The 21,841-nt window shown below is 43.1% G+C and overlaps 3 protein-coding genes across 3 annotated transcripts; 1 reads left to right on the top strand and 2 right to left on the bottom strand.

The window, feature by feature from the left end:
- Window positions 1-5,075: 5,075 nt before the first annotated feature.
- Window positions 5,076-10,101, top strand: LOC123146293 (putative disease resistance protein RGA3). Its single transcript, XM_044565921.1, has 5 exons — window positions 5,076-5,436; window positions 5,529-9,185; window positions 9,349-9,509; window positions 9,580-9,800; window positions 9,872-10,101. The coding sequence occupies exons 1-2, from the start codon at window positions 5,342-5,344 to the stop codon at window positions 9,163-9,165; spliced, it is 3,732 nt and encodes a 1,243-aa protein (XP_044421856.1). The 5' UTR covers window positions 5,076-5,341; the 3' UTR covers window positions 9,166-9,185; window positions 9,349-9,509; window positions 9,580-9,800; window positions 9,872-10,101.
- A 1,061-nt stretch (window positions 10,102-11,162) lies between these two features.
- Window positions 11,163-12,779, bottom strand: LOC123146295 (uncharacterized). Its single transcript, XM_044565923.1, has 5 exons — window positions 12,671-12,779; window positions 12,272-12,440; window positions 12,107-12,160; window positions 11,879-11,948; window positions 11,163-11,736 (listed from the first exon to the last, which is right to left on the bottom strand). Exons 2-5 carry the CDS (start codon window positions 12,326-12,328, stop codon window positions 11,684-11,686), a joined length of 234 nt encoding a protein of 77 aa, XP_044421858.1. The 5' UTR covers window positions 12,329-12,440; window positions 12,671-12,779; the 3' UTR covers window positions 11,163-11,683.
- Window positions 12,780-14,713: 1,934 nt separating this feature from the next.
- On the bottom strand, window positions 14,714-20,688 carry LOC123146294 (splicing factor 3B subunit 2; the record flags this gene model as incomplete). The annotated part of the gene is given in 18 exon segments (XM_044565922.1): window positions 14,714-15,052; window positions 15,147-15,216; window positions 15,313-15,404; window positions 15,501-15,540; window positions 15,698-15,756; window positions 15,866-15,959; window positions 16,048-16,193; window positions 16,274-16,336; window positions 16,444-16,563; window positions 16,671-16,772; window positions 16,902-16,988; window positions 17,346-17,438; window positions 17,600-17,677; window positions 18,762-18,869; window positions 19,892-19,954; window positions 20,070-20,195; window positions 20,335-20,448; window positions 20,536-20,688. Coding segments are annotated over 18 exon segments (1,680 nt in total), but the record flags the coding sequence as incomplete, so codon positions are not given.
- Between the last annotated feature and the right edge of the window lie 1,153 nt (window positions 20,689-21,841).

Genomic DNA, 21,841 nt, shown 5'->3' with positions numbered 1-21,841 from the left:
CAAACTATTCCCAGGCGTAGGCATTAACACATCAGAGCCTTCCAGAAGATGGATGACATCAGGTGTTTCTATGCCCAACAATGACCAATGGACCAAGAAAACAACGACTGATCACAGAGAAGCTCCAGGAACACACTTTAGAGTAGGATTCGCCTGTACACATCCGTGAGGGGCTGCAAATCCAAGTAAGAAAATTTACAGGACTCTATCTATTGACGGGCAAAGGATGACAAACTCAACTAGAAGTAATTAATCTTACACAGTAATTTGCCTGGAATGCCACAAAAGATAAACAAAACCCCTGTTTCTTCTCAAAAACCTCCAGGGTCAAAACCACTGCTCATCACAGAGATAGGCTTACAGCAGGACAATTGAGAGAGCAGAGTGGCATCTCCCCTGTATCCATTCCCTGTACAAGATTGCAAGTACATGCTCTGGCTGATACATGGCATGAACACAAGTGATGTTTACTAGTACAAGAAAAAAGGTTAATTACTGCCTGGAAACCAACACAAGAAAAAAGGTAACATGCATACATCGGAAGTAGGAACTGAATACTCAACAATTGCATACATTCGTCTCACACCCATAACTACTCCCTCCGTTCAAACCAGGACGTAAATAGATGCACAGACCCCTTTCCAACACATGCCACTGGATAATCATGTCACCGCATAATCGGTTCAGAAAGACTCAAGCAGTAGGTCTACTTGGCTCAATCATATCATCGTATCACCTTCATAATGTCTATTTTGACTACAGTCCCGTATATAGTCTCCATGTTCAGAAATGATTCATTCGTCTCACACTCATAATTAGCAACCAGCTTGTAGCGACACAATTATTACACAGAAAGCTACATGAGTTGCACGTTGTCTAGCACTCCTAAGACAATCGTTTAGAGAGGATTCACGGAGAGGGGTGGATGAATGAAGCAGCGTAAGTTGCAATTTGAAATTTCTGCAGTGAACCTTCATGATGCCTGATACAGCTTCTGCAGCTTCGCCTTGGTCATATCAAGTTGCTCTGAATAAGAATTAGAGAAGGAGGAATCATGTCATGTTACCACAATGAAGCACCACATAGACAATAAGAAAACACCACCACCACTTCCAATAACAACAACAACAAAAGCGATGAGCAATCGTACTCTGTTGGGATGCCACGGCAGATTTGATGTCCCGGTGCGTAGCTGCATCATTTATTTATTTCACATAGTGAAATATCCTGCCTTACTCTTTGTTCTTGATTAAATAAAACTTTGAGGCTGGTGTTAAATCTTTTTTTTCAGTGTGCTCTGTGTTAATATTTTAGCACAATTCATACACTATTCAGTCGACATTCTATTCTCTTTTTGAAGAACAAGGATCTCTCCCCGGTTCCATTGCATTTAAAATTAAACCACATTGTACGTGTAGTTCAAATCACCCTCCAAATCGACCTGCACCCGGCGAGCTCTCTTGCGACCTTCCATGGCGTCTGGCTGGCCGAATCACGAACTCGTGGAATGCTCATGAGCTGGGGATATGTTGCAGGCAGGCCAGAAATTTTGGGTTCCTGCACTAAAACCATAATTCGAAACAGAGATGGAATTCCTATATATAAATCCCCTACCCCTCCCTCTAGAATTCGTGGAGAAGAGATGGGGATGGTGGAGGCTTCTACCCATCTACACGTGCCAGTACTACATCCGCATTCCTCTAGAATCCGTCGATTTGCGTGGACGAACGAGAATGGCCGCCTCTCCTCTTACCCACTTGGTAATCTAACTGGAGTATGTTATTTGAATAATATAGTTTGTTCATTTAAAGTGTCTCAAGATGGAGACTAAAGCCCATGTCCCAGTGCGAGAGGCACAATGTAACCATGTGCACTGACATCCGGGAGGAAGCCTGCAACATCCTGCACGACATGCGCAGCGAAGCTTCTGCTCTTAACAAGACAACAAGGTAATTATGATTCTTCCACAATAAAAAGAGGAATTCATTTGTTCTTGTCCAGGATATGTATGTGATGTGATACATAGTATCTTGTATCTGCACTGTCGTTTCCGGATCTACTAGCAGCAGCAGCAGCAGCATGGAAAAACTTGTAGTGAAGTTTGTTTGTGTTGAATCTAGTGACGAGGAAGAGCCTGCAATGAAGCTTGGGAGTGAAGGATATCCTTGAACGAGAGGGAGGAGGACATGGAGAATGTATGTACAATAGGAAAAAGAAGAAGCACGAGGACTCCGAATTCTAGCGGAAATCACAACTTAACTGTTATCTTGATTAAGCTAATGGGTTGACCTATATGTATTGATTTTGAAGTTTGGTTTATACAGAGCAAGCCTACTGATATGCTGTCAGAATATAGCAAATGCCATTTTTGTGCTTGTGCCCGGCATAGGGACTTGACAGAGAACCCTAACCTCGAGAGAAAGTGTGCCGTGTCACCAGAAGAACGTTGGTAGTGACAGAGCCAAAGCTCCTAACACCTCCTCAGGTTCATGAGACACACGCAGGGGATAACAGAAATGAAGGTCGACATAATCTGATAACAGGGATGGCTAAGGACATTGCTATCATTAGTGAGAGACATGAGAAGATGTGACAAAAACAAGAGATGGACTATGGGCATTCGGCATCAGGTAGCAAGTCGGCAATCAAGCCCACGGTCTAAGGATTCCCTCTGATCCTCTTTATTTCAAACAAATGAACTAGCATTTTGCTTGGTTGTAGGGTACCATTTGATTAGGAAAAAAATATTGTTGCTGACAAATTGGCCGTGTAACCAAATTAAACTAGTGCCACAAAAGATTTACATATGCTTCTAGATGTGTGCCACAGAACCAAAATGAGCTTAACAACCACCAAAATGCAGCAGGGCAAAACAAGACACGTGGCATTATCACTTTGTAGGTCTTCCAAATCTTAGTGAACTTGTGCACCTTTGGAAAACCTGCAATAGATCAGAAAATGTTACATACAACAGTTGCATTTAGAACTTAAGGAAGATGTTACAACAATCACATATAACAACCGCATATGTTCTGAAATATAGAGCAACCAGTAACATCACTAGAATAAAAAGACAATCACATATAACAGCTGCATATGTTCTGAAATATAGAGCAACCAGTAACATCTCTAGAGTAATCACTACTATAGTAGAGAACATGTCCTGCACATCAACATGTCCATTTTTTATCATCTTAACAATAGCAAGCTGATCTTCTCATCAAAATGTAGTGTGCAACGTGTGTACAAATATTAACATGAAGATGTTATAACAGCCGCATATGTTCTGAAAGATGTTATAAGCAGGTAACATGCGCAAAGTTACTGTACTAGCCAGCGAATTAAGTTAGCTTGTATTTGGGCTTGCTTTTCCTTCTAAGCTCTCTGAATCTACTACACAGAATAAGAGGGGAACTAGCTGGAGCATATATTTCAGGATCTTCTAATTGGGGGTTGTTTAGTTCCCTGGTTCCATGCTTTTGTTGGACAAGTTACAAATGAAGGTCCCCTAAAATGGTATCTGATTAGTGGACAAGCCCACAGATTTACAAATCCACTGAAACGCTAAGAACATTTGGTTCAATAATAAACATTTTTATCGGTTCACCTTCCTACATGACGCACAACAAGTTGAATTAGCCTAGAAAATTAAACCAAGGCTTTCTACAGACAAACAAGCTGAAATACTTCATGTACATGAAAGAAAGAGGATCCAGTTACATTCAATTGTTGTGAGCATGGAATCAAATGAAACTCATTACTCTACATGGCAGAGTCTATCATGTACATGAAAGAATGATGATCCAATTGCAGTTTATATTTGTAATGGACTAAAATAAGTACTGTAGGAGTGTCTTTTTTTATACCTGCTGTCGGAGTATCTATATATACAAAAGTTAATCATTATGCTTGTGAGATCAGAGTAACCATATTTATTCAGCTGACCTCTCTACAAATTCATGGCGGTTGGACACAAAAGCCCACTTCTAAAGAACTATAATGATCTGTTTGAATTACTAATTAATAATATAAACTGGAACAGGAGGTCAAGTTTCTTGGACACAAGTTGAACATGCAACAACTACATGAGCAAAGCATTACTATCTGTGACAAACCTAGAAGCTTGATACAAAACGTTTTGAACTGCAGAGACAACAGAATCAACTTTGAATATTTTCTAAGAACAAACCAACAACATCTATGAACTAACAAAATTGTAACATCAAAACAAGAAATCATAAAAGCACTAAATACAGGCCGAAGAAAATGATATGGCAGCTGACATGTACATTCACTAGAAATATAAGAGCTTTTTTTAGTTCAGTTTGAACTACAAAAACGTCTTATATTATGGTACAGAGGTAGCAGTAAGCAGCAAAATGCAAGGTCAAACCATTTTTACACATGGTATGCTTCCTTTTTTTTCCAAAATTGCATGCCAAGCATACACTGAAAGGGTTAAACTGTACCTAGTAGTGGTGGAGCTGCTGCTGGGCCTGGGCAGCGTACACTGCCGGTGCGGTACTGTAGTACACCACCGGGACGCTGGTGGCCACCGCGAAGAGAGCCGGCACGCCGGCTGCCAAGTAGAGACTGCAGGTACCGTCGGTGAACTTGTGGCACTGGTGCAGGGAACGGCCCACCAGGTCTGACACCGTCAACGAGCAGGCAGAGGAAACTAGCAGTAGGCCCATCATCACCTGTGACAAGAAATTTTCAGTTACAAAACATGGTATGTGCATATGTGGATGTTTATGCATACGTGATAGCTCACCGTGTCAAAGAGGCCAAGTGCAGTCAACGTCCCAGCACCTACTGGGGCAACTGCCCTGCAGATCATGGCCCCATCGTGTACTACACAAAGAAGGCTCACGGTCATCTGCAAGGGCAGGACGTAGCGCAGAAAGCTACAAAAGGAAATATAGTTAGTTGAGCAGTGTCTCCAAATTACTTGTCGCTGAAATGGATGTATCTAGATGTATTTCAGTTCTAAATACATCCGTTTTAGCGACAAGTAATATGGATCGGAGGGAGTACTACGTTTAGATCCAAGTACCTGCTTAGTTGTTAGTAATTGGCAGTTCCAATTTATTTTTCCTGGAGCACGACGACTATGCTAAATGTCTGCTTCTCTTTTTCTTCTGCCTTAGAGACACTGCTCCAAACGGATTGACATGCTGGAGCGCAGCAAGTTGAGAGATCTAGAGAAAATGATGACGATGTACAGAGCAGCGGTAATAGCAGGTTCCAATCCAAGGAATGGAATCACTTCGAAATCACAGAGTTTGAACAAAACGGAGGGCGTGCCAGAGCAAGATGTAAGAGCTGTCAAACAGAGGTTATGTGCGAAACCAATAAGGGGATATTAGTTTTGCGCAATCATTTCAAAAGCAAAGGTTGTCGCCAGAGACGTGGAGCAAGTGACCCTTCTTCAAGGTACCTAAATTGTTTAATGCCTTCTTTTGTGCATCAGCTTAAGAGCGTATTAAGGTTGTTACTGCCGATCCATGATCTATTTCTTATTTCAGCACCACTGATGCTACTACAGTTCCTATGCCTGTTGCAACTGGCAATTCGTTCAGCAGAGAAAGGATGAGAACCGGTCAGGAGTCAACACACATCACCGCAGCTAACCCAAACGGGTGGAACAAGGACGAATTTTCCGAAAGGATACAAGACATTACTTGTCAGCTGCAAGATGGACGAGAGGCTATCACAAGGCTTCTCAAGATACTTGGGTCCGGTGGTGCAATATCAAATACCTGTCAGAGTACAATCTCAGATCCATGCCGAAGAACATCAAGTCTTGTTCAAGGGAAAGTGTATGGGAGAGATGAAGAGAAGAGATCCATCAAATCACTGATAAAAGAACACAAAGCAACCGTCGGTTTAACTGTTCTGCCTATTGTAGGCATCGGAGGAGTTGGGAAGACAGCTCTTGCTCAGCTTGTATACAATGATCCAGCTGTGGAAAGCCAATTTGATCACAAGATATGGATTTGGGTGTCTAATAAATTTGGTGAAATGAGACTGACAAGAGAGATGTTAGATCACGTCTCCCAAGAAACACATGATGGCATATGCAGCTTTTCCAAGCTCCAGGAGGTCTTGAAGGATCATATCAAATCAAAGAGGGTTCTACTTATTTTAGATGATCTCTGGGAAGGCATGGATGATGGCCGATGGAACAAATTGTTAGCTCCTTTCAGTTCTGATGGTGCAACTGGCAATATGATAATACTGACAACAAGAAAACCGTTTGTTGCCAAAAAGAGAGGTACAACTGGACCAATTAACTTAGATGGTCTGAAAAATGGTGATTTTTGGCCAATGTTTAAAGCATGTGCATTTGGTGATGAGAATTATAAAGAGCAAGAAAGTCTAAGTGATTTAGGACAGAAAATAGCAGGATGGTTGAAAGGAAACCCATTAGCAGCACAAACTGTTGGGGCACTACTAAGAGATCATCTTACTGTGGATCATTGGAGTAACATTCTGAACACTGAAGATTGGAAATCCCTACAACACACTGGTGGTATTATGTCTGCCTTAAAGCTTTCCTATGATGAGTTGCCATACCCTGTAGGGCAATGCTTCTCATATTGTTCCATATTGCCCTACAACTATCCATTTCTTGCTGAGGAGCTAGTTCATGTTTGGATTTCACAAGGATTTGTGAAGCGTGATCATTCAAGTAAGAGTTTGGAGGATCTGGGACGGTACTATCTTACTGACTTGGTGAACCGGGGCTTGTTTGAGAAGGTTGAACTTCAATGCCAAACTTACTATGCCATTTGCGGCCTGATGCATGATTTTGCAAGGCTGGTTTCAAGAACAGAGTGTGCAGTTTTGGATGGTTTGCAATGCGATGAAATTTTGCCAACTGTACACCATTTGTCCATAACAACCAATTTTGTATATCAGAGGGATGGTCAGACTGGGAATATACCTCGTAATGAGTGGTTTGAACTTTCATTGCAAAGTATAGTCGCATCAGTGAGAAAACTGAGAACATTGGTGTTAATTGGGGAATATGACTCCTTTTTCTTCAAAGCATTCCAAGATGTCTTTGAAGAAGCACATAATCTGCGTCTGCTGCAAATGTCTGCAACATCTCCTGATTTTAATTCCTTTCTGTGTAGCTTGGCAAATCCTACACATCTTCGGTATCTAAAAATTCAGGATGGCCATACTGAGCAGAAGGCTTTGCCTCGTGTTTTGAGCAAGTTCTTCCGTCTTCAAGTATTGGATGTTGTTTTGTTTATTTCATTGCATACGGTTCATCTAGAGGATTGCGGAGAATGGATAATACTTCCATCTCTGGAAATGCTTCGGTTTCTTAAAAGGTTGAAGTTGAGCAACATGCGGAGACTAAGAGAAGTATTAGTTCCGCCATTGGAGGAACTGGTTTTAGATCGAATGCCAGATTTACAGATATGTTCCTGTACTTCTGTGGGGGATATGAAGTCTAGTTTAAGGTTGTTGGAGATCTGGAGTTGCTCTGCACTTGAGGTGTTTGATTTGTTTCAGAAAGGTTATAACTACGAAACAGAGCTTAAGTCACCGATGCCCAGCCTGAGGAAACTCATTATGGTCGGTTGCCCTCGTTTGCAAGTACAGACCCCTCTTCCGCCTTCAGCCACACTTTCTAAACTAATAATCACTAGTGTTTCAACAATTATGTCAATGGAGGGACTTTCCATGGAAACATTAAAGCTTTATGGATATGGACTTCCAAGTGAGATGATGGCAGTCGATGAGAAAATTTTGGCATTCAGTAATCTTAAGGATGTAAAATACTTGGAGATATTTTCGGGCAAAAGCATGACATCTATTTCATTCAAAGGTTTAAGTCAGCTCATCTCTTTAAAGAGTTTGAAAATAGAGTACTGCAGAGAACTTTTCTCTTCAGATGTTGTGCCTGCAAATGAGGATGCTCTCCCATCTCTTGAAAGTCTTTATATTAGAGATTGTGGAATAACAGGGAAGTGGCTATCTCTGATGCTGCGACATTCACCGGCCCTGAAGGAATTTACTTTATATGAATGCCCGCAGTTGAAACAGCTAAGGATAGAAGTGGAAGGAAAGGTTCAATCAAACTTTATCTCAGCTTCCGAGGCTTCGTCATCAGGATATGTAGATGACGCATGGCCAAGCTCAGATGCTGACGGAGTCGTGCACATTCCGCGGAATCTCACAAAGATAACCATTGGTAAATGCCCTCATCTAATATTTGAGGGGAGTAGGGAAGATTTGGTTGGATTTACCTCCCTTGATGAAGATGCCCAAGAGAAGGGAAGATGTCTCCTCCCACAATCACTCGATCAACTTGTTTGGACTGGTTGTCCCCAAAAGACAATGCGGCCCTGCTTTGTGGGGAATCCCACGTGCCTCAGAAAATTGGAATTAAATGAAGGAAGTTTGGAATATTTACAGGTGGATTCCTGTACGGCGTTAGAAGAATTGGAAGTTGAAAATTCTCATTTGCTCGTCGCTATAGAGGGCATACAGTCACTTGGAACACTCAGATCTTTGGTATTGCTTGTGAACTCAAGCATGGAATCTCTACAGCTACATTCGTGCACGGCGCTGGAACGTTTGGAAATTCAGTACTGCAGTTCGCTCGTCTCACTAGAGGGCTTGCGATCCCTCGTGAACCTCAAGCATTTGAAAATACTCTATTCCCCTGCCTTGGGTTCCCTTACTCCATTGGAGAGTTATGAGCCAATTGAGGGAATTTCAAGTCATAGCTATGAGTTATTCCCTGCACTGGAAAGTCTCGAGGTCCATGATTTGTCTCCCCTTAACGCGTCATTCTGCAAGGGCCTCACCTGCCTCCGAAGCCTAATGCTTATTGAATTGGATGCAACGAGGCTAACAGATGAGCAAGAGAGAGCGCTTCTGCTCCTCAGGTCCCTGCAAGAGCTCTGCTTTGTTGAGTGTGAGGATCTCGTACATCTTCCTGCGGGCCTGCATGGCCTCCATTCCCTCAATACGTTGAAGATCATAAGTTGTAGTAGCATCTCAGGGCTTCCGAAGGAGGGCCTTCCACCTTCACTGGAAAAACTGGAGATCTACGACTGCAGCGACGAGTTATCAGAAGGATGCAGATCACTTGCAACAAGCAAGCTAGAGGTCGAAATTGATGGGTGCTATGTGAACTGATCGCTGAGTAACTTTCTAAGGTATACTTCTATCATACATGCCCAGTTTGTTTTGGGACTAAATACCTATATGCTACTGGAGGGATTGGCCAGGCCATCCCTGTCCTGGATCACCTATTACATTAGTTATTATATTTGGTTGGGAGGGAAAATGCTTAACGTATTTTTCTTGTGATATGAACAGGCTCGGTTTCACTTCAGAACCTCGTCCTCACGTGGTCATGATAACGGTGTTTTACACTCACAATCTCAACATTTTGTTCCCCACTCGTTGGGTCAGAAATGGGGATTCATGCTGCCGGAAAAGCCTCTATTTTCGCTGTCATATAAAATAAAATGAAAAAGGTAAGCCTGCTTTTCGCTGTTCATTATCCATCTCATGTTTTGAAGTGAAAACAAGGTGATTGTTTCTCAGGTTTCTTGGCTGCACGCAGAAGATAGATAACGCTGGGACGTCAGTTGATAATCGGAACCTCATACCCATGTGGCCATCTTTGATTTCGATGTCTCGATAATCAGTACCTCTCTTCTCCAGTTGCTGGGGTTTCAGAAAACAAACTGGGGATTTATGCTGCCATGTCGGAAAAGCCTACCTACTATTGTGCTGCCATATCAGAAATCTGAAATCTTCAACAGGTAAACCTGCTTTTTTCGTCTCTGTTTATTATTCACAACATGTTCTGAACTAGTTCCTTGACTGCATTCAGAAGACAGATCCAGAGATGCTGGGACAGGAATTTGATGATGAGACCAGACCAATATGCTAGGATTGATCGAACTCGTATCTCCCTCCGTCAGAAATTTGTGATAGCCTTGCCAGAGGACGTACATTCTCAACTTGTTGGCCTATTGTCAGTGCATTTGTTTGTATTCTGGTATTGACGGTGGTTTGTTGTCTTGCGTTTATTTTCAGTGGCAAAGTCGCATTTCTTGTCAACCTTATTTTTTTTCTGCCGAATGCAGTTTTTGAACATCATCAACTTGCTAGATGATGGTGTGCTACCATTTCAGAAGAATGCCTTCCTTTATACACGTTGCTGGATTACCATTTTTATGTTAGGAAGAATGCCTTCTTTAGGTCAAGCGACGATGTCTTCGAGAGTTCTTGCAAAGTTGCCCCTGCGGCGCTTGTCTCATGATGCCTTTGATTTGATACATTTAAAGATGCTGTTAATTTAACACTACAAAGTTCAGTATGTTAATACTATTGAAACAACGTCTACCTGAATGCATGTTCGCTGCTTACAGGCATACATCACAACAAACCTGTCAAAGAAACACAACACAGAACTGCAAGTTGGTCAGGCAGTTTGCAGAGAGACAAATGTACAATTTCGTCTCTCTGGGCAGAACTCCGAGGAGCTTTCAAAAATCAAAATCATAGAGACAAGAAAAGAAAACGAATTTCTATGAAATCAATAGAAGGATCATTTCCCTGATTTGAATCCCGTCCTCCTTAAAATAGGATATCTCTCGTCGATGCGTCCTTCATCACTTACATGACTCGTTAGTCCAAAATAAATCATGTGCTAAAGCTCAGCAGATATTACTCTTCCCCAGCACTCATGCATCTCTTATTCAGGAACAACACAATAGTTTACCGATACGGCTTGCAGGCAGCCATCGACAGTCAGCACTGCTGAATTTCAAGTTATTCACAAGCATAGACAGTAGACACTTATTGACAGGCAAAGATTGAATCAAAATCTTCCATAACGTCACAACTAGAAGAACTCCACATCCTTCTCATGCTTCCTCTTGCTGCAAATCCAAGTAAAAGAATATCACAGGATTCTATTTATTGACAGGCAAAGACGAACCTGAAATGCCAGAAAAGAAAAATGAAATCCTCTTTCTTCTCAAAAACCTTCAGGGTCAAAACTAGTGCTCATAACAGAGATATGCTTACAGCAGAACAGTGGAGAGAGCAGAGTGGCCTCTCCCCTGTACAAGACTGCGAGTACATGCTCTGGCTGATAGACATGACAAGCTACGACATGAAACAAAATGATGTTTATTACAAGGTTAATTATTGTTGCCCGGAAACCAACACAAGGAAAAAGGTAACAGGCTCTTCAATTGCATAGCCTATAAGCTGAATGCTCAACAATTGCATATACAGCCTATAAACAAAATACTCAACAATTGCATAGCCTATAAACTGATGCACAGATTCTTCGCTGACACATGCCCCTGGATCCATAATCCTGTCGCTGCATAATCGGTTCAGAAAGACTCGAGCAAGCAGTAGGTCAGCTTAATTAGCTCAATCAAATCATCGCATCACCTTCATAATGGGTCTATTGTGACAACAGTCCCGTATCCAGTCTCCACCATATTCAGAAAGAAATGATTTGTCTCGCACTCGTAACTATTAAACACACCATTATTACACAGAAATCTATATAAGTTGCATCCTAGTCGACTGGCACTCCGAAGACACCTGATTAGAGAGAATTCACCGATGTGGATGGATGAAGCAGCATAAGTTGCAATTTCAAATTTCTGCGGTGAACCTTTCATGATGCCTGATCCAGCCTCTGCAGCTTCGCCTTGGCGATATCAAGTTGCTCTGAGTACGAATCAGAGAGGGAGGAACCATGTTACCACCACCAAGAAGCACACAGAAAAAGACGAAAACAATTAACACCACCAATTCCAAGTTCCAACCACAACAAGAAGAAGAAAAGCAATGAGATGAGCATCGATCATACTCTGTTGGGACGCCACGGCCGACTTGATGTCCTTGCGGAAGAAGATGTTGCAGGTCTTCTGGTAAGCGGCCTGCGCATCAGACAAGTGGCAAGTGGTCAGTTGCTACTACCTAGCAACTATCAAGTCATCACAGTAAAACAGCCCAAATTGACCATCGCCCATATTCATTCAGCAATCTATGGTAAAACAGCTCACCCGGGTCCGGGAGGAGGAGGAGGGATACTTACCCTGGATGGAGGCAGGTTGTTGAGCTCGCCGATCGCCACTTGGTGCGCCCTTACCTGAACCGAATAACACACACATGCAGGTTATATATCTTTTACTGTCGCCGAACAAATCGAAAGATGAAGGACTGAATCAAGGCAGAGAGACATCCATCAGGGGACAGATACCTCCTTCATAAGCTCCATCTTCTTCATGTCCACCTCCTTCCCCGCCGCCGTAGCCATGTCTCGCCGGCAGTTGCCGGACTTGGAGCTCTGCTTCAGCTCCAGACCTCCCGTACACCTCAGTCAGACGACCGCAAATCAGCAGCAGCTACGGATGCCTAAGCGAGCGAATCTGGTTCATACGGAACGAGAAACGACTCTTAAATTAAAGCTGAAACCACGCCGCCGCCAACATCGAACCTACTGAAATTCCAAACACACTCCAAACCCCAGCGAACCCACGGCCGATCCAGAAGCCAGCGAGTCCCGCTACGCCCGGCTGCGGCTACGAGAAGGGAGAGGGGCGGGGGGAGAGGGTTCTAGCAGGAGGTTCCAGAGTGGGAGAGGGAGAGGAGAGGAGACCTGACGGGGTGGCGTGGCGGCGGAGACGGGAGGGCGGAGGACGACGGCGGTGCGGCGGCCGGGGAAACAAGGGACGGGACGAAGAAACGGGGCGTGTCACGGTGTCGGCTCTCATCAGGACCTGCCTAGCGGCCCACTACGGCCTGGCTAAATGCCTCAAAACGAATATGGGCCATAGGGAGCCCCCCTGAATCGCGCGGGCTGGGGTTCGCTCACTGATTGGCCGGCCGGCTGGTTGATCGATGACTTTAAAAACATGTTTGCGAAATTTCACAAAGTTCATGAGTTTGAAAATGATTCAGGATCACACAAAAATGTTCACCCTTTTTATAAAACAAGAAAATTCAAAAAGTTTCATTATTTGAAGAAGTTCATGAATTTGAAAAAACATTCGTTAATTTAAAAAAGTTTCATGAGTCTGAAAAAAAGATCATGAATTTGAAAAAACAAAAACCCGAATGAAAACTGACCTGCAAAAACAATAGAAAAACTGTCCAAAACTGCTGAGAAAAAACATGCACAGGCAGGCCCATATTGGAAGTAGCGTAGGGGGGTTTGTGAGCGCGATGACGCTATCTACAGCTAACATGTGCCAAATAGTGTTTTCCGTGAGGAGCTTTGCTCGCTCGCAGCGAGCGAGCGAGAGCTCCTAGTTGACGCCTATTTGCCTCAAATAGACAGGCTGCGCAGTAACGTGCAAACCTATGCCTATGTTGGGGTTATTTTGGGTTTATAAATTCTGCTTTGTTTTTTCATCGTTATCAAGAAATTAGGAATACACACAAATGAATGTGTACTCGGAAAATATTCTACATGGATAAAAAATGTTTAATATATTGAAAAGTGTTTGACACTTATTTAAAAAAGGATCAAAAACTCAATGTATTAGAAAATGTTCACTGTGTTTAATAAAAAATATTTGACATGCATTAAAAAAGTTTTACATGTTTTCAAAATTGTTCCTGGTGTAGAGCAAAGTAAAAGGCAAAAAAACTGGATTTAGCTCCGTCAATGGGCATATATGGCGAGTTGAAACTGTCAGAATATTGATATTTGAGAGAAAGTGTGAATTCCAGATTGTGCTGATAGAAAAATTATCACTCCTAAAGGGGGTCACTTGTTATCTCGGATGGCGGACTTTGTCGTTCCGGTATCTAATAACTGCGATGAAGATCTGGTTAGACAAACTTTGTGGCCTATTGATGCACAACATGCCCTTGCTATCCCTCACCCTCAACATGACATGCATGATTTTGTCGTTTGGAGTTATACGAAAAACAGATTGTTTTCGGTTCGATCAGCCTACTTTGTGGAATGGGATCACCAACATGAAATGAAACTGAGACGTGCTAATGGAATGGATGATAAACCACTGTTAGTCCTATTTTGGTGTAGGGTTAGGAAGCATTCTTGCCCGGCAAAAGGTAAATATTTTTATCTGGCGTACATTGCATGATACTCTCCCGTGTCGTGTTACGCTTGCCAATAGACACATGGAAGTCTCACCCTAATGTCCGTCATGTTCTTCGAGTCCAGAGGATAAAAAACACATGTTATTTCTCTGTAAGAAAAACAAGAGATGATTGGAGGTGGTTGGGGATGGATGAAATTACTCATAGAGCCTATGAAGTTGATCATACTGGAGAGGGGGCTTTGGGGTTCCTACTTCTTTTGCCATAATAGGATTTGTCCATGATGGATATTTAGCATGCTCGAGAGATGATTGGCATTATTGCCTGGTATTTTTTATAGGAAAGGCATAAATTGTTCAATGAGGAGGCGACCTGAGGGGTGACAAAGGCAAATTCATAGTAGGGGGGATGGGAGGACCGATTGCATATGGCAATATTATTTTTAAGTGGTAATAATAGAAGGCCTTTCTCTTTTCAGCTCTAAAAATAATATGACACCATCATCTCACACCAAGACCCTGATTTGTCCGGAAAGATTATTCCCTAAAGCATTTGTTCCCCAGCACAGCACTCAAAGCTCTCTTCTCAGATGAGTATAGTACAGTACAAAATAGTAAATTCACCACGTATGTCGATCATAGCAAACTTAGCATCACTCTTCATAACAGCAATAAACTAATGCTAGCAGTTACATTTAACATCATAACTTGTTCTCATGCATGGAGTACAGCTTCATTTCTTTTTTTCGACCGGCCTTCTCATCCAGCACTTCAACATTTGCCAGAGGCTAAGTATACACATACACAGCTTGATTTAGAGTAGAGTACAGGCTACAGGAAGAAATGGAAACATCCTCCTCCTGGGAAGCGGAAGAGGAACGGTAACAAAACGGCGCCGTCTAGAACTTGAAGTCCTTCTTTTTGGAAGATTTCCCGTCCTTCTCGTGCTTCCTCTTCCTCTTGCTCGCGTTCTGCAGATCAGAGAGGGAAAAAAGATTCAGCTAAATGAAAGTTGGTATTTGCTTCTGGCTCAACAGATACAGAAGACTGCCTGTAAAAACATACCTCCGCCACCATGTCGCTGAAGTCTTCCTTCTGGTTCCGGAGCTTCTCCTCCTCCCGGGCTTCTTCGTACCTGTTTCATCATTTTATTAAAGGGAAAGCGTTAATGTTTCAACTCGTGGCTACTGACAGGCAAAGCTTGGCAGACACAGGGGCGAGGTGATCTTACTTGGCTGCCAGAACATCGTCCATAACCTCGAGCTCCTCGGGGTGTATGGTGACGTCCACTTTGTCAGACTTTTGATTCTTGAGGAGATCAACCTGCAAAAGACAACCACAAAGGTGTGTCAATGAATCATCGAGCATGCACGGTATGGGAATGCTTGTATACTTGGGGCAAGGAATGTAAAAGCTCACCCTTTTAACCCCAGCCTTATCCTGTGCCCCAACCACATACCTGCAAAAACAGCAAGATAGAAAATGAGTTCTCCACATGATTGAAACAGGAATCTATCAGAAATTATTGATACAGAATGAGTTCTCTGTATGGCTGAAACAGAAATCCATTGGAAAAAATATTGTAGAGATGACTAGGTTGTATTAGAGTTGCATACGTATGGCTTGACCCATAGAGGGTTCCAGGTGCGATTTTCTCCTCCTTCTGCTCAAGAACCTTCAGATGAAAAAGAACAAATTGTTGGTTATGAACTGCAATAAGCCAATCTAAAGATCCACATAACAATACTTGGTGAAATGCCACAAAACTGAAGCAAAGCCCTTACCTGGTATAACTGCTTATCTGTTGGCCTTTCAGACTCTTTCCTCTGTTGCTTCCGAAGATCAATGACGTCAGGTGTTTCGACGCCAGTGGGAGTGCTATAAACAGAACAAGAAGAGGCGTCAAAACATAGTTCCTTCAGGGAAGAACCTAAGCTAGTCATCAAATAATTATTATAAAAATAACCTTGACATGGTGTCGACAGACTGCATGCCAGCTTCCATGTCTTCATCTTCCATTAGTTCCTCCTCCTCTTCCTCCTCATCGTCTTCCTCCTCCTCCTCTTCCTCCTCCAAGTCTCCCCAATGCTTGCTGCGGTCAACAGGCTCCTCCTGGAATACAATGCAACACAAGTCAGTTAACTAGTAGAGCTGCAGTTCAATTTCAAGCAAATTTTGCCGATCAAACATACATCATAATTAGGTTCATCCAGCTGTAGGATACCAAAAACATCTCCATAGAGGGGGCGTCCATGCTGTTAGCCAAAACAAATAAATAGATCAGAAAAGAAATTTATTTTCATTACAGAAGCCGCATTTAACTACAGCCAAGCCCATGAAAAGCACATTTGTTGTAAATTACCTCATCCACAGGAGGCTTTCCCCATTCCCCGGGCCGGTAACCAAAAGTAGCACCAGGAGGAATTGGGGCATTCAGACCGGGAATCTTCAGTGAAGGATAAGAGGGCGGAGGACCATATCTCTGCCAAAATTATTTGATGTCAGTTGATATAGCTGGCCAATAACAAGAGATCAGTCAACCAGAAAACCAGCTGCCTGGAGTTTTTTTCTTCTTAAAAAGAACAATACCTGCATGTTTATAAGCCATGGAGGCGGTGCACCTTCTGGCATACCAAGAGCTTCTTTAAGTTCTCGGGACAGCATACCTGGCTTCATTTCCCTAAGTTTGACCTGTTGAGTTCATACATGTATTATGCTCGGTGAGACAGGTTTGAAAACACAGACATATGGATCTTCCAAACAATTATCAATTATCTCTGTTTCTGATATTAAGAAGAGAGTGAAGCAAAAAAAAGGTACCTCAAACTCTTTCCCTTCGTAGTAAAGGTCACCATGACTAGTCAATTTTGGTTTTGTTTGATATTTGAAGAAGGCGTCGTGTAAAACCTGCACACAACAAAATTACGGTGAGACTTCCTTTCCTGCGCATTCAGAAGTTAACTCATGTCTAACATTTGAACATATGGAAGAAACACATCGTACTTATCAGCTATGATATTTTCACGTGTACATTATCAGTATTAGTGCCTAAGTGGCAGGTAACTAAACACCTGGCAAACAGATATGCACAGAGAAGTATAGCACAAGGAGAAAACGCAGGCATGTGCTTGTTTGTGCAACTATAATCAGGGGGCAAATAAATAGTGCTCTGTATCCATCTTGCACATTATGAAGAACACACAAATATATATGGCATGTGCTTCTATGTGCAACTCAGATTGGCCTCAAGAGGAATTAACTGACCTGATAATCTATATCCATCTTGCCCATTTTTGGCTGCATACGCTCCCGCTGCTTCTGCTTCAACTTTTTGCTATCCTCTTTCTCGATATATGCCTGAAAATGCATTTGGAAAGGTACTTAAAATTTGTCCATCTTGCCCATTTGTGGAATAAAAATTAGAAGTGACAATAAAACAAAACTCCCGAAGTTACCAAGTTGACAAGGGAGATACAATGTCCATAGCATTGCTACAAAGGACCAAGATATTAACATACCTGTCTAATTTTTTCTATTCCAGTTGCAGCAATGAAGTCAGGAAGTTGGAAAGGTTGTTTTTCGATACCTCTCTTACCCTGAAAGAAACAACATGATGATGTAAAATCTATTCAACAAGATATAGATAATAAGAAGCAAAGCATAATTTCATGTTTTGGAGATATAAAAAAGTTACAAAATCCTGGGCAACTGATATGCTTTTATGCACAAACAAAGGAGGACCAAAGGTCAAGATCCAAGATGGAACAAATCGTCTTTCAAGGAAATTCCTAGCATGAATCAACTAGATCAAATACTTTAGCATTTATGCTACAGTAATCACTCAAGTACAGTACCACCAAGACCTTGCTCCCAAGAAGTTGCAGCATCCCTGCAAGAATTATATATCTGTATAAGAGGGAGGGGAAAAACCTTATCAACTATATGTTCCCTCCCCTCTTCTAATAACACCCACCCCATGGTACTGCCATGGCACTTTGCAATGAGTTACACTAGCATATCCATGCTGGCCCGAACAGTTGCAGTTATGGGCTTACACTTTTCGATGAAGCAAGGATAAATTATAAAACCAAGTGTGCACAGTATTGAGTGAATTCGTGCCTGGCATGTTAGTCTGTCCCTTGGCCCTTGTGTTTGTTTCTCTTTCTTGCTCTGCATTGCTTTTTTGGTCTTGTTTTATTTCTAGTTTTACGTCTGTTTTTGGTCGACTCGTACTGGTTTTGTAACCATGACACTGTATTTTACACTGAGTTACTTCTAACACAAAACAATACACATTTAGATGCATGTTCGAGAAAAAAAGGTGTTTTGCTGTGTTTGATTTTCTTTCTTGTGTTGAAGTTTAGATTATTATTATTTTTGTCATGGCGGTCCTAATGGTATGTAGATTTTGATGCTTCTGAGTCTTCTTATAATAAAACATGCATTTAGATGCAGGTCCATGGAAAAAAAACTTATGTAATAATACATTACATGAAAGTATGCAGTATATGTTAGACGACATATATTAATTGAGGGAGATGCTGCAACACTTTTACAAGTGGATTTCCAGTACAAACAACACTATTTTCTGAGTGTGTGGTTTATTTCTCAGACATGCATCCAAGTACTCGTTACGAAATTATGCATAACAAGATTATTCATGGTACATGCATTACAAACCTGCAAGAATTTCCTCTTTTGAGACCAGTGCCTTGGGACAGGTACTGTGTTCCTGTAAGACTTCAGATAGACAAGTAACTTGGGGTCTGATGCAGTCGCATCCCAAACCTGGCAGGAGGAGCATAATTGCATCAGTTGAAGCTAATCCATAAACAATTTTATACACTGCTAATGGGAATGAGTTAAAGAAGATTGCACACAACAAATAGTTTAGTGACATTATCGAATCTTATGTTCACACCACCGATACAAGCTGCATGGATACACGCGTGTGCATGCTACCATGGCCTTTTAATAAGAGAAATACATATTAACCTTAGAGCTGTGAAAGGTGAAAGTTGCTAGCACATTTTTCTAGCAACCCAGCCTAAGATAAACTTTCAAAGTTGCTGTGAACCTTACTACAGGTTATTTACTCAGATAAAACAGAAAGTTGACATAATTTCAAACACATCGTCACTGACGAAGTGTGTTGTTACAAACTGCACAGCCAATGGAAACAGCATGACCAGACCAGAATAGTATATGGCTTAGAAACAAATTCTCCAATGCAATTTTAGTTATATCAACACAAGAAGTGATGGTAAAAGTTGCTAGCACCGTTTTCAAGCAATCCAGCCTAACATAACCTTTTGCAGTTGCCTTGAAACTTATTATATACTCTCTCCGTCCCAAAATAAGTGACTCAACTTTGTACTAACTTTGTACTAAAGTTAGTACAAAGTTGAGTCACTTATTTTGGGACGGAGGGAGTACTATTTACTTGGATAAATCAGAAAGCTTAAATGTCACCCAAAACATCCTCACTGTTAGGAACCAAGGACAAAACAAAGTGTGTTGTTACAAAGCCTGCAGCCAATGGCAACTGCATGACCAGACGACAATGGTACATGACTTTAAGCAAATTCCGTAGTGCAATTTGAGTTATATCAACTAGAGATCATTGGTGGTGGTCAGATTACATTAGCATTGGCGACCTTTGGCAATGCAAACACATTGGAAAAACACGTTGGACGACAGACAAGTGTGGTAGGATAGGATGCTGCATCAACACATCCATTCATAGTAACACAGGCACATCACATTGCCAGCACACTTGGCTCACAAAAAAAGGGAGGAGGGTGGCTTACTTCGACGACGTCGGGCCTGTTGCATATCTGCTTCAGCTCCGCAATCTTCATCCTTTGTTCCAGCTACAAAACAGCAAGATTCATGCTTAGCGCCTTCTACGAAACCACAGCAATCGTGCATAGAAAAGCAGGTAATTCAACAATCAGGCAGACAGACAGAGAGAGAGAGAAAACAAACTTTTTTCTTCTTGTTGGAGATACCCCCTTCCTTCTTCTTCTGCTGGGTCTCCTGCTCGTCGTCGTCCGAGTCGGACCCCGACCCCTTCTTCGCCGCGTCGGCCGCCTCGTCCTTCTTCTCCCCATCCTGCCAGCACAAACCACCAACCCATTAAGACTAGTGTAGGTTGCCGAGCATATGTACCCAATGTCCACGGCAGAGCAGGTAGAACTAGAGAGAGATTCATAGGTAGGGTTTTGCTTTGGTAATCGACGGGCTCGGGTACCTCGGCGGCGACGGGCTCCTTGAAGGTGAACTTGTCGAAGATGCTCTTGAAGTCGGCGAGCAGGCCGTCGGCGAGGTCCGGCTCCTCCGGCACGTACTCCACCTCGATCTCCACCTACACACACGGCACCGCACAACCCAGCGTCAGAGAGGCCGTCGCGAGCCCCACCCGAAGAAACCCTAGGGGCGCCCGTCCACGTACCGGGGGCTTGGAGTCGGGCTTCTCCTCCTCGGCATCTGCGGCCGCGTCGGCGTCCGAGGCGGCGGCGTCGGAAGCGGGCGCCTTGCTCTTCTTCTGCTTCCGGCGGCGGCGGCGGCGCTCGCTCTCGCGCGACTTCTTCTTGTCGGCGCCCGCGGCGGGGGCGGGGGCCGGGGCCCCGTTGGCGAGGTCGGAGCTAGGGTCGGCGGCCATGGCGGTCGGCGATGGGGAGGGGAGGGGAGGAGGAAGGGCCAGAGGGCTCCGGGGTCAAGTAAAGTTAGCCACGGCGGTTCTGGGTCGGCCTGCTGGGCTGCCCAGGCCCAAACGATTTGGGCCCGTTCGTCGCCGACACGGACCGAAGCTGCTTTCTCGCAGCGGATCCTCTCTGATCCCCGCGCAGGTCGGGGAATAGCGATCAAAACGCGCACCTGGTTATCAATGGGTCGGGGAATAACATTTTCTTCCATATCACAAACACTTCCTAATTCGTCACAATTTAATTTAATTTGTGGGACATTTTTTGAGATAGAGGAACATTCTTCAAAATGCATGAACATTTATCAAAATTCTGGCAATATTTTCGAAGCACATTAATGTTTGCGTAATTCAAGAACTTGGGAACAACAATAACAACAACAAAGCCTTTAGTCCCAAACAAATTGGGGTAGGCTAGAGGTGAAACACATAAAATCTCATGACTAATTCATGGCTCCGGCACATGGATAGCAAGCTTCCACGCACCCCTGTCCATAGCTAGTTCTTTGGTGATACTCCAATCCTTCATGTCTCTCTTAACGGACTCCTTTTATGTCAAAATTCGGTCTACCCCGACCTCTCTTAACATTCTCCGCACGCTTTAGCCGTCTGCTATGCACTGGGGCTTCTGGAGGCCTGCGCTGGATATGCCCAAACCATCTCAGGCGATGTTGGACAAACTTCTCTTTAATTGGTGCTACCCCAACTCTATCTCGTATATCATCATTCCGAACTCAATCCTTCCTCGTGTGGCCACACATCCATCTCAACATACGCATCTCCACCACACCTAACTGTTGAACATGTCGTCTTTTAGTCGGCCAACACTCAGCGCCATACAGCATTGGGGGTCGAACCGCCGTCCTGTAGAACTTGCCTTTTAGGTTTTGTGGCACTCTCTTGTCACAGAGGATGCGAGAAGCTTGGCGCCACTTCATCCATCCGGCTTTGATTTGATGGTTCACATCTTCATCAATACCCCCATCCTCCTGCGGCATTGACCCCAAATATCGAAAAGGTGTTCTTTTGAGGCACCATCTGCCCATCAAGGCTA

This window comes from Triticum aestivum, chromosome 6D (assembly GCF_018294505.1).
Source record: "Triticum aestivum cultivar Chinese Spring chromosome 6D, IWGSC CS RefSeq v2.1, whole genome shotgun sequence".
Lineage (NCBI taxonomy): Eukaryota > Viridiplantae > Streptophyta > Magnoliopsida > Poales > Poaceae > Triticum > Triticum aestivum.
Note: the sequence above shows the minus strand (reverse complement) of the source record. Positions and strands in the feature narration are given on the sequence as shown.

Excerpts from the sequence above, each read along its gene's own strand:
- LOC123146293 (XM_044565921.1), top strand. The coding sequence starts at position 5,342 with ATGTGCGAAACCAATAAGGGGATATTAGTTTTGCGCAATCATTTCAAA. Across the intron at positions 5,437-5,528 it reads GCAAGTGACCCTTCTTCAAG|CACCACTGATGCTACTACAG; the intron begins GTACCTAAATTG and ends TTCTTATTTCAG.
- LOC123146295 (XM_044565923.1), bottom strand. The coding sequence starts at position 12,328 with ATGGCTACGGCGGCGGGGAAGGAGGTGGACATGAAGAAGATGGAGCTT. Across the intron at positions 12,161-12,271 it reads AGATGGAGCTTATGAAGGAG|GTAAGGGCGCACCAAGTGGC; the intron begins GTATCTGTCCCC and ends TATTCGGTTCAG. Across the intron at positions 11,737-11,878 it reads GGCCGTGGCGTCCCAACAGA|AGCAACTTGATATCGCCAAG; the intron begins GTATGATCGATG and ends ATTCGTACTCAG.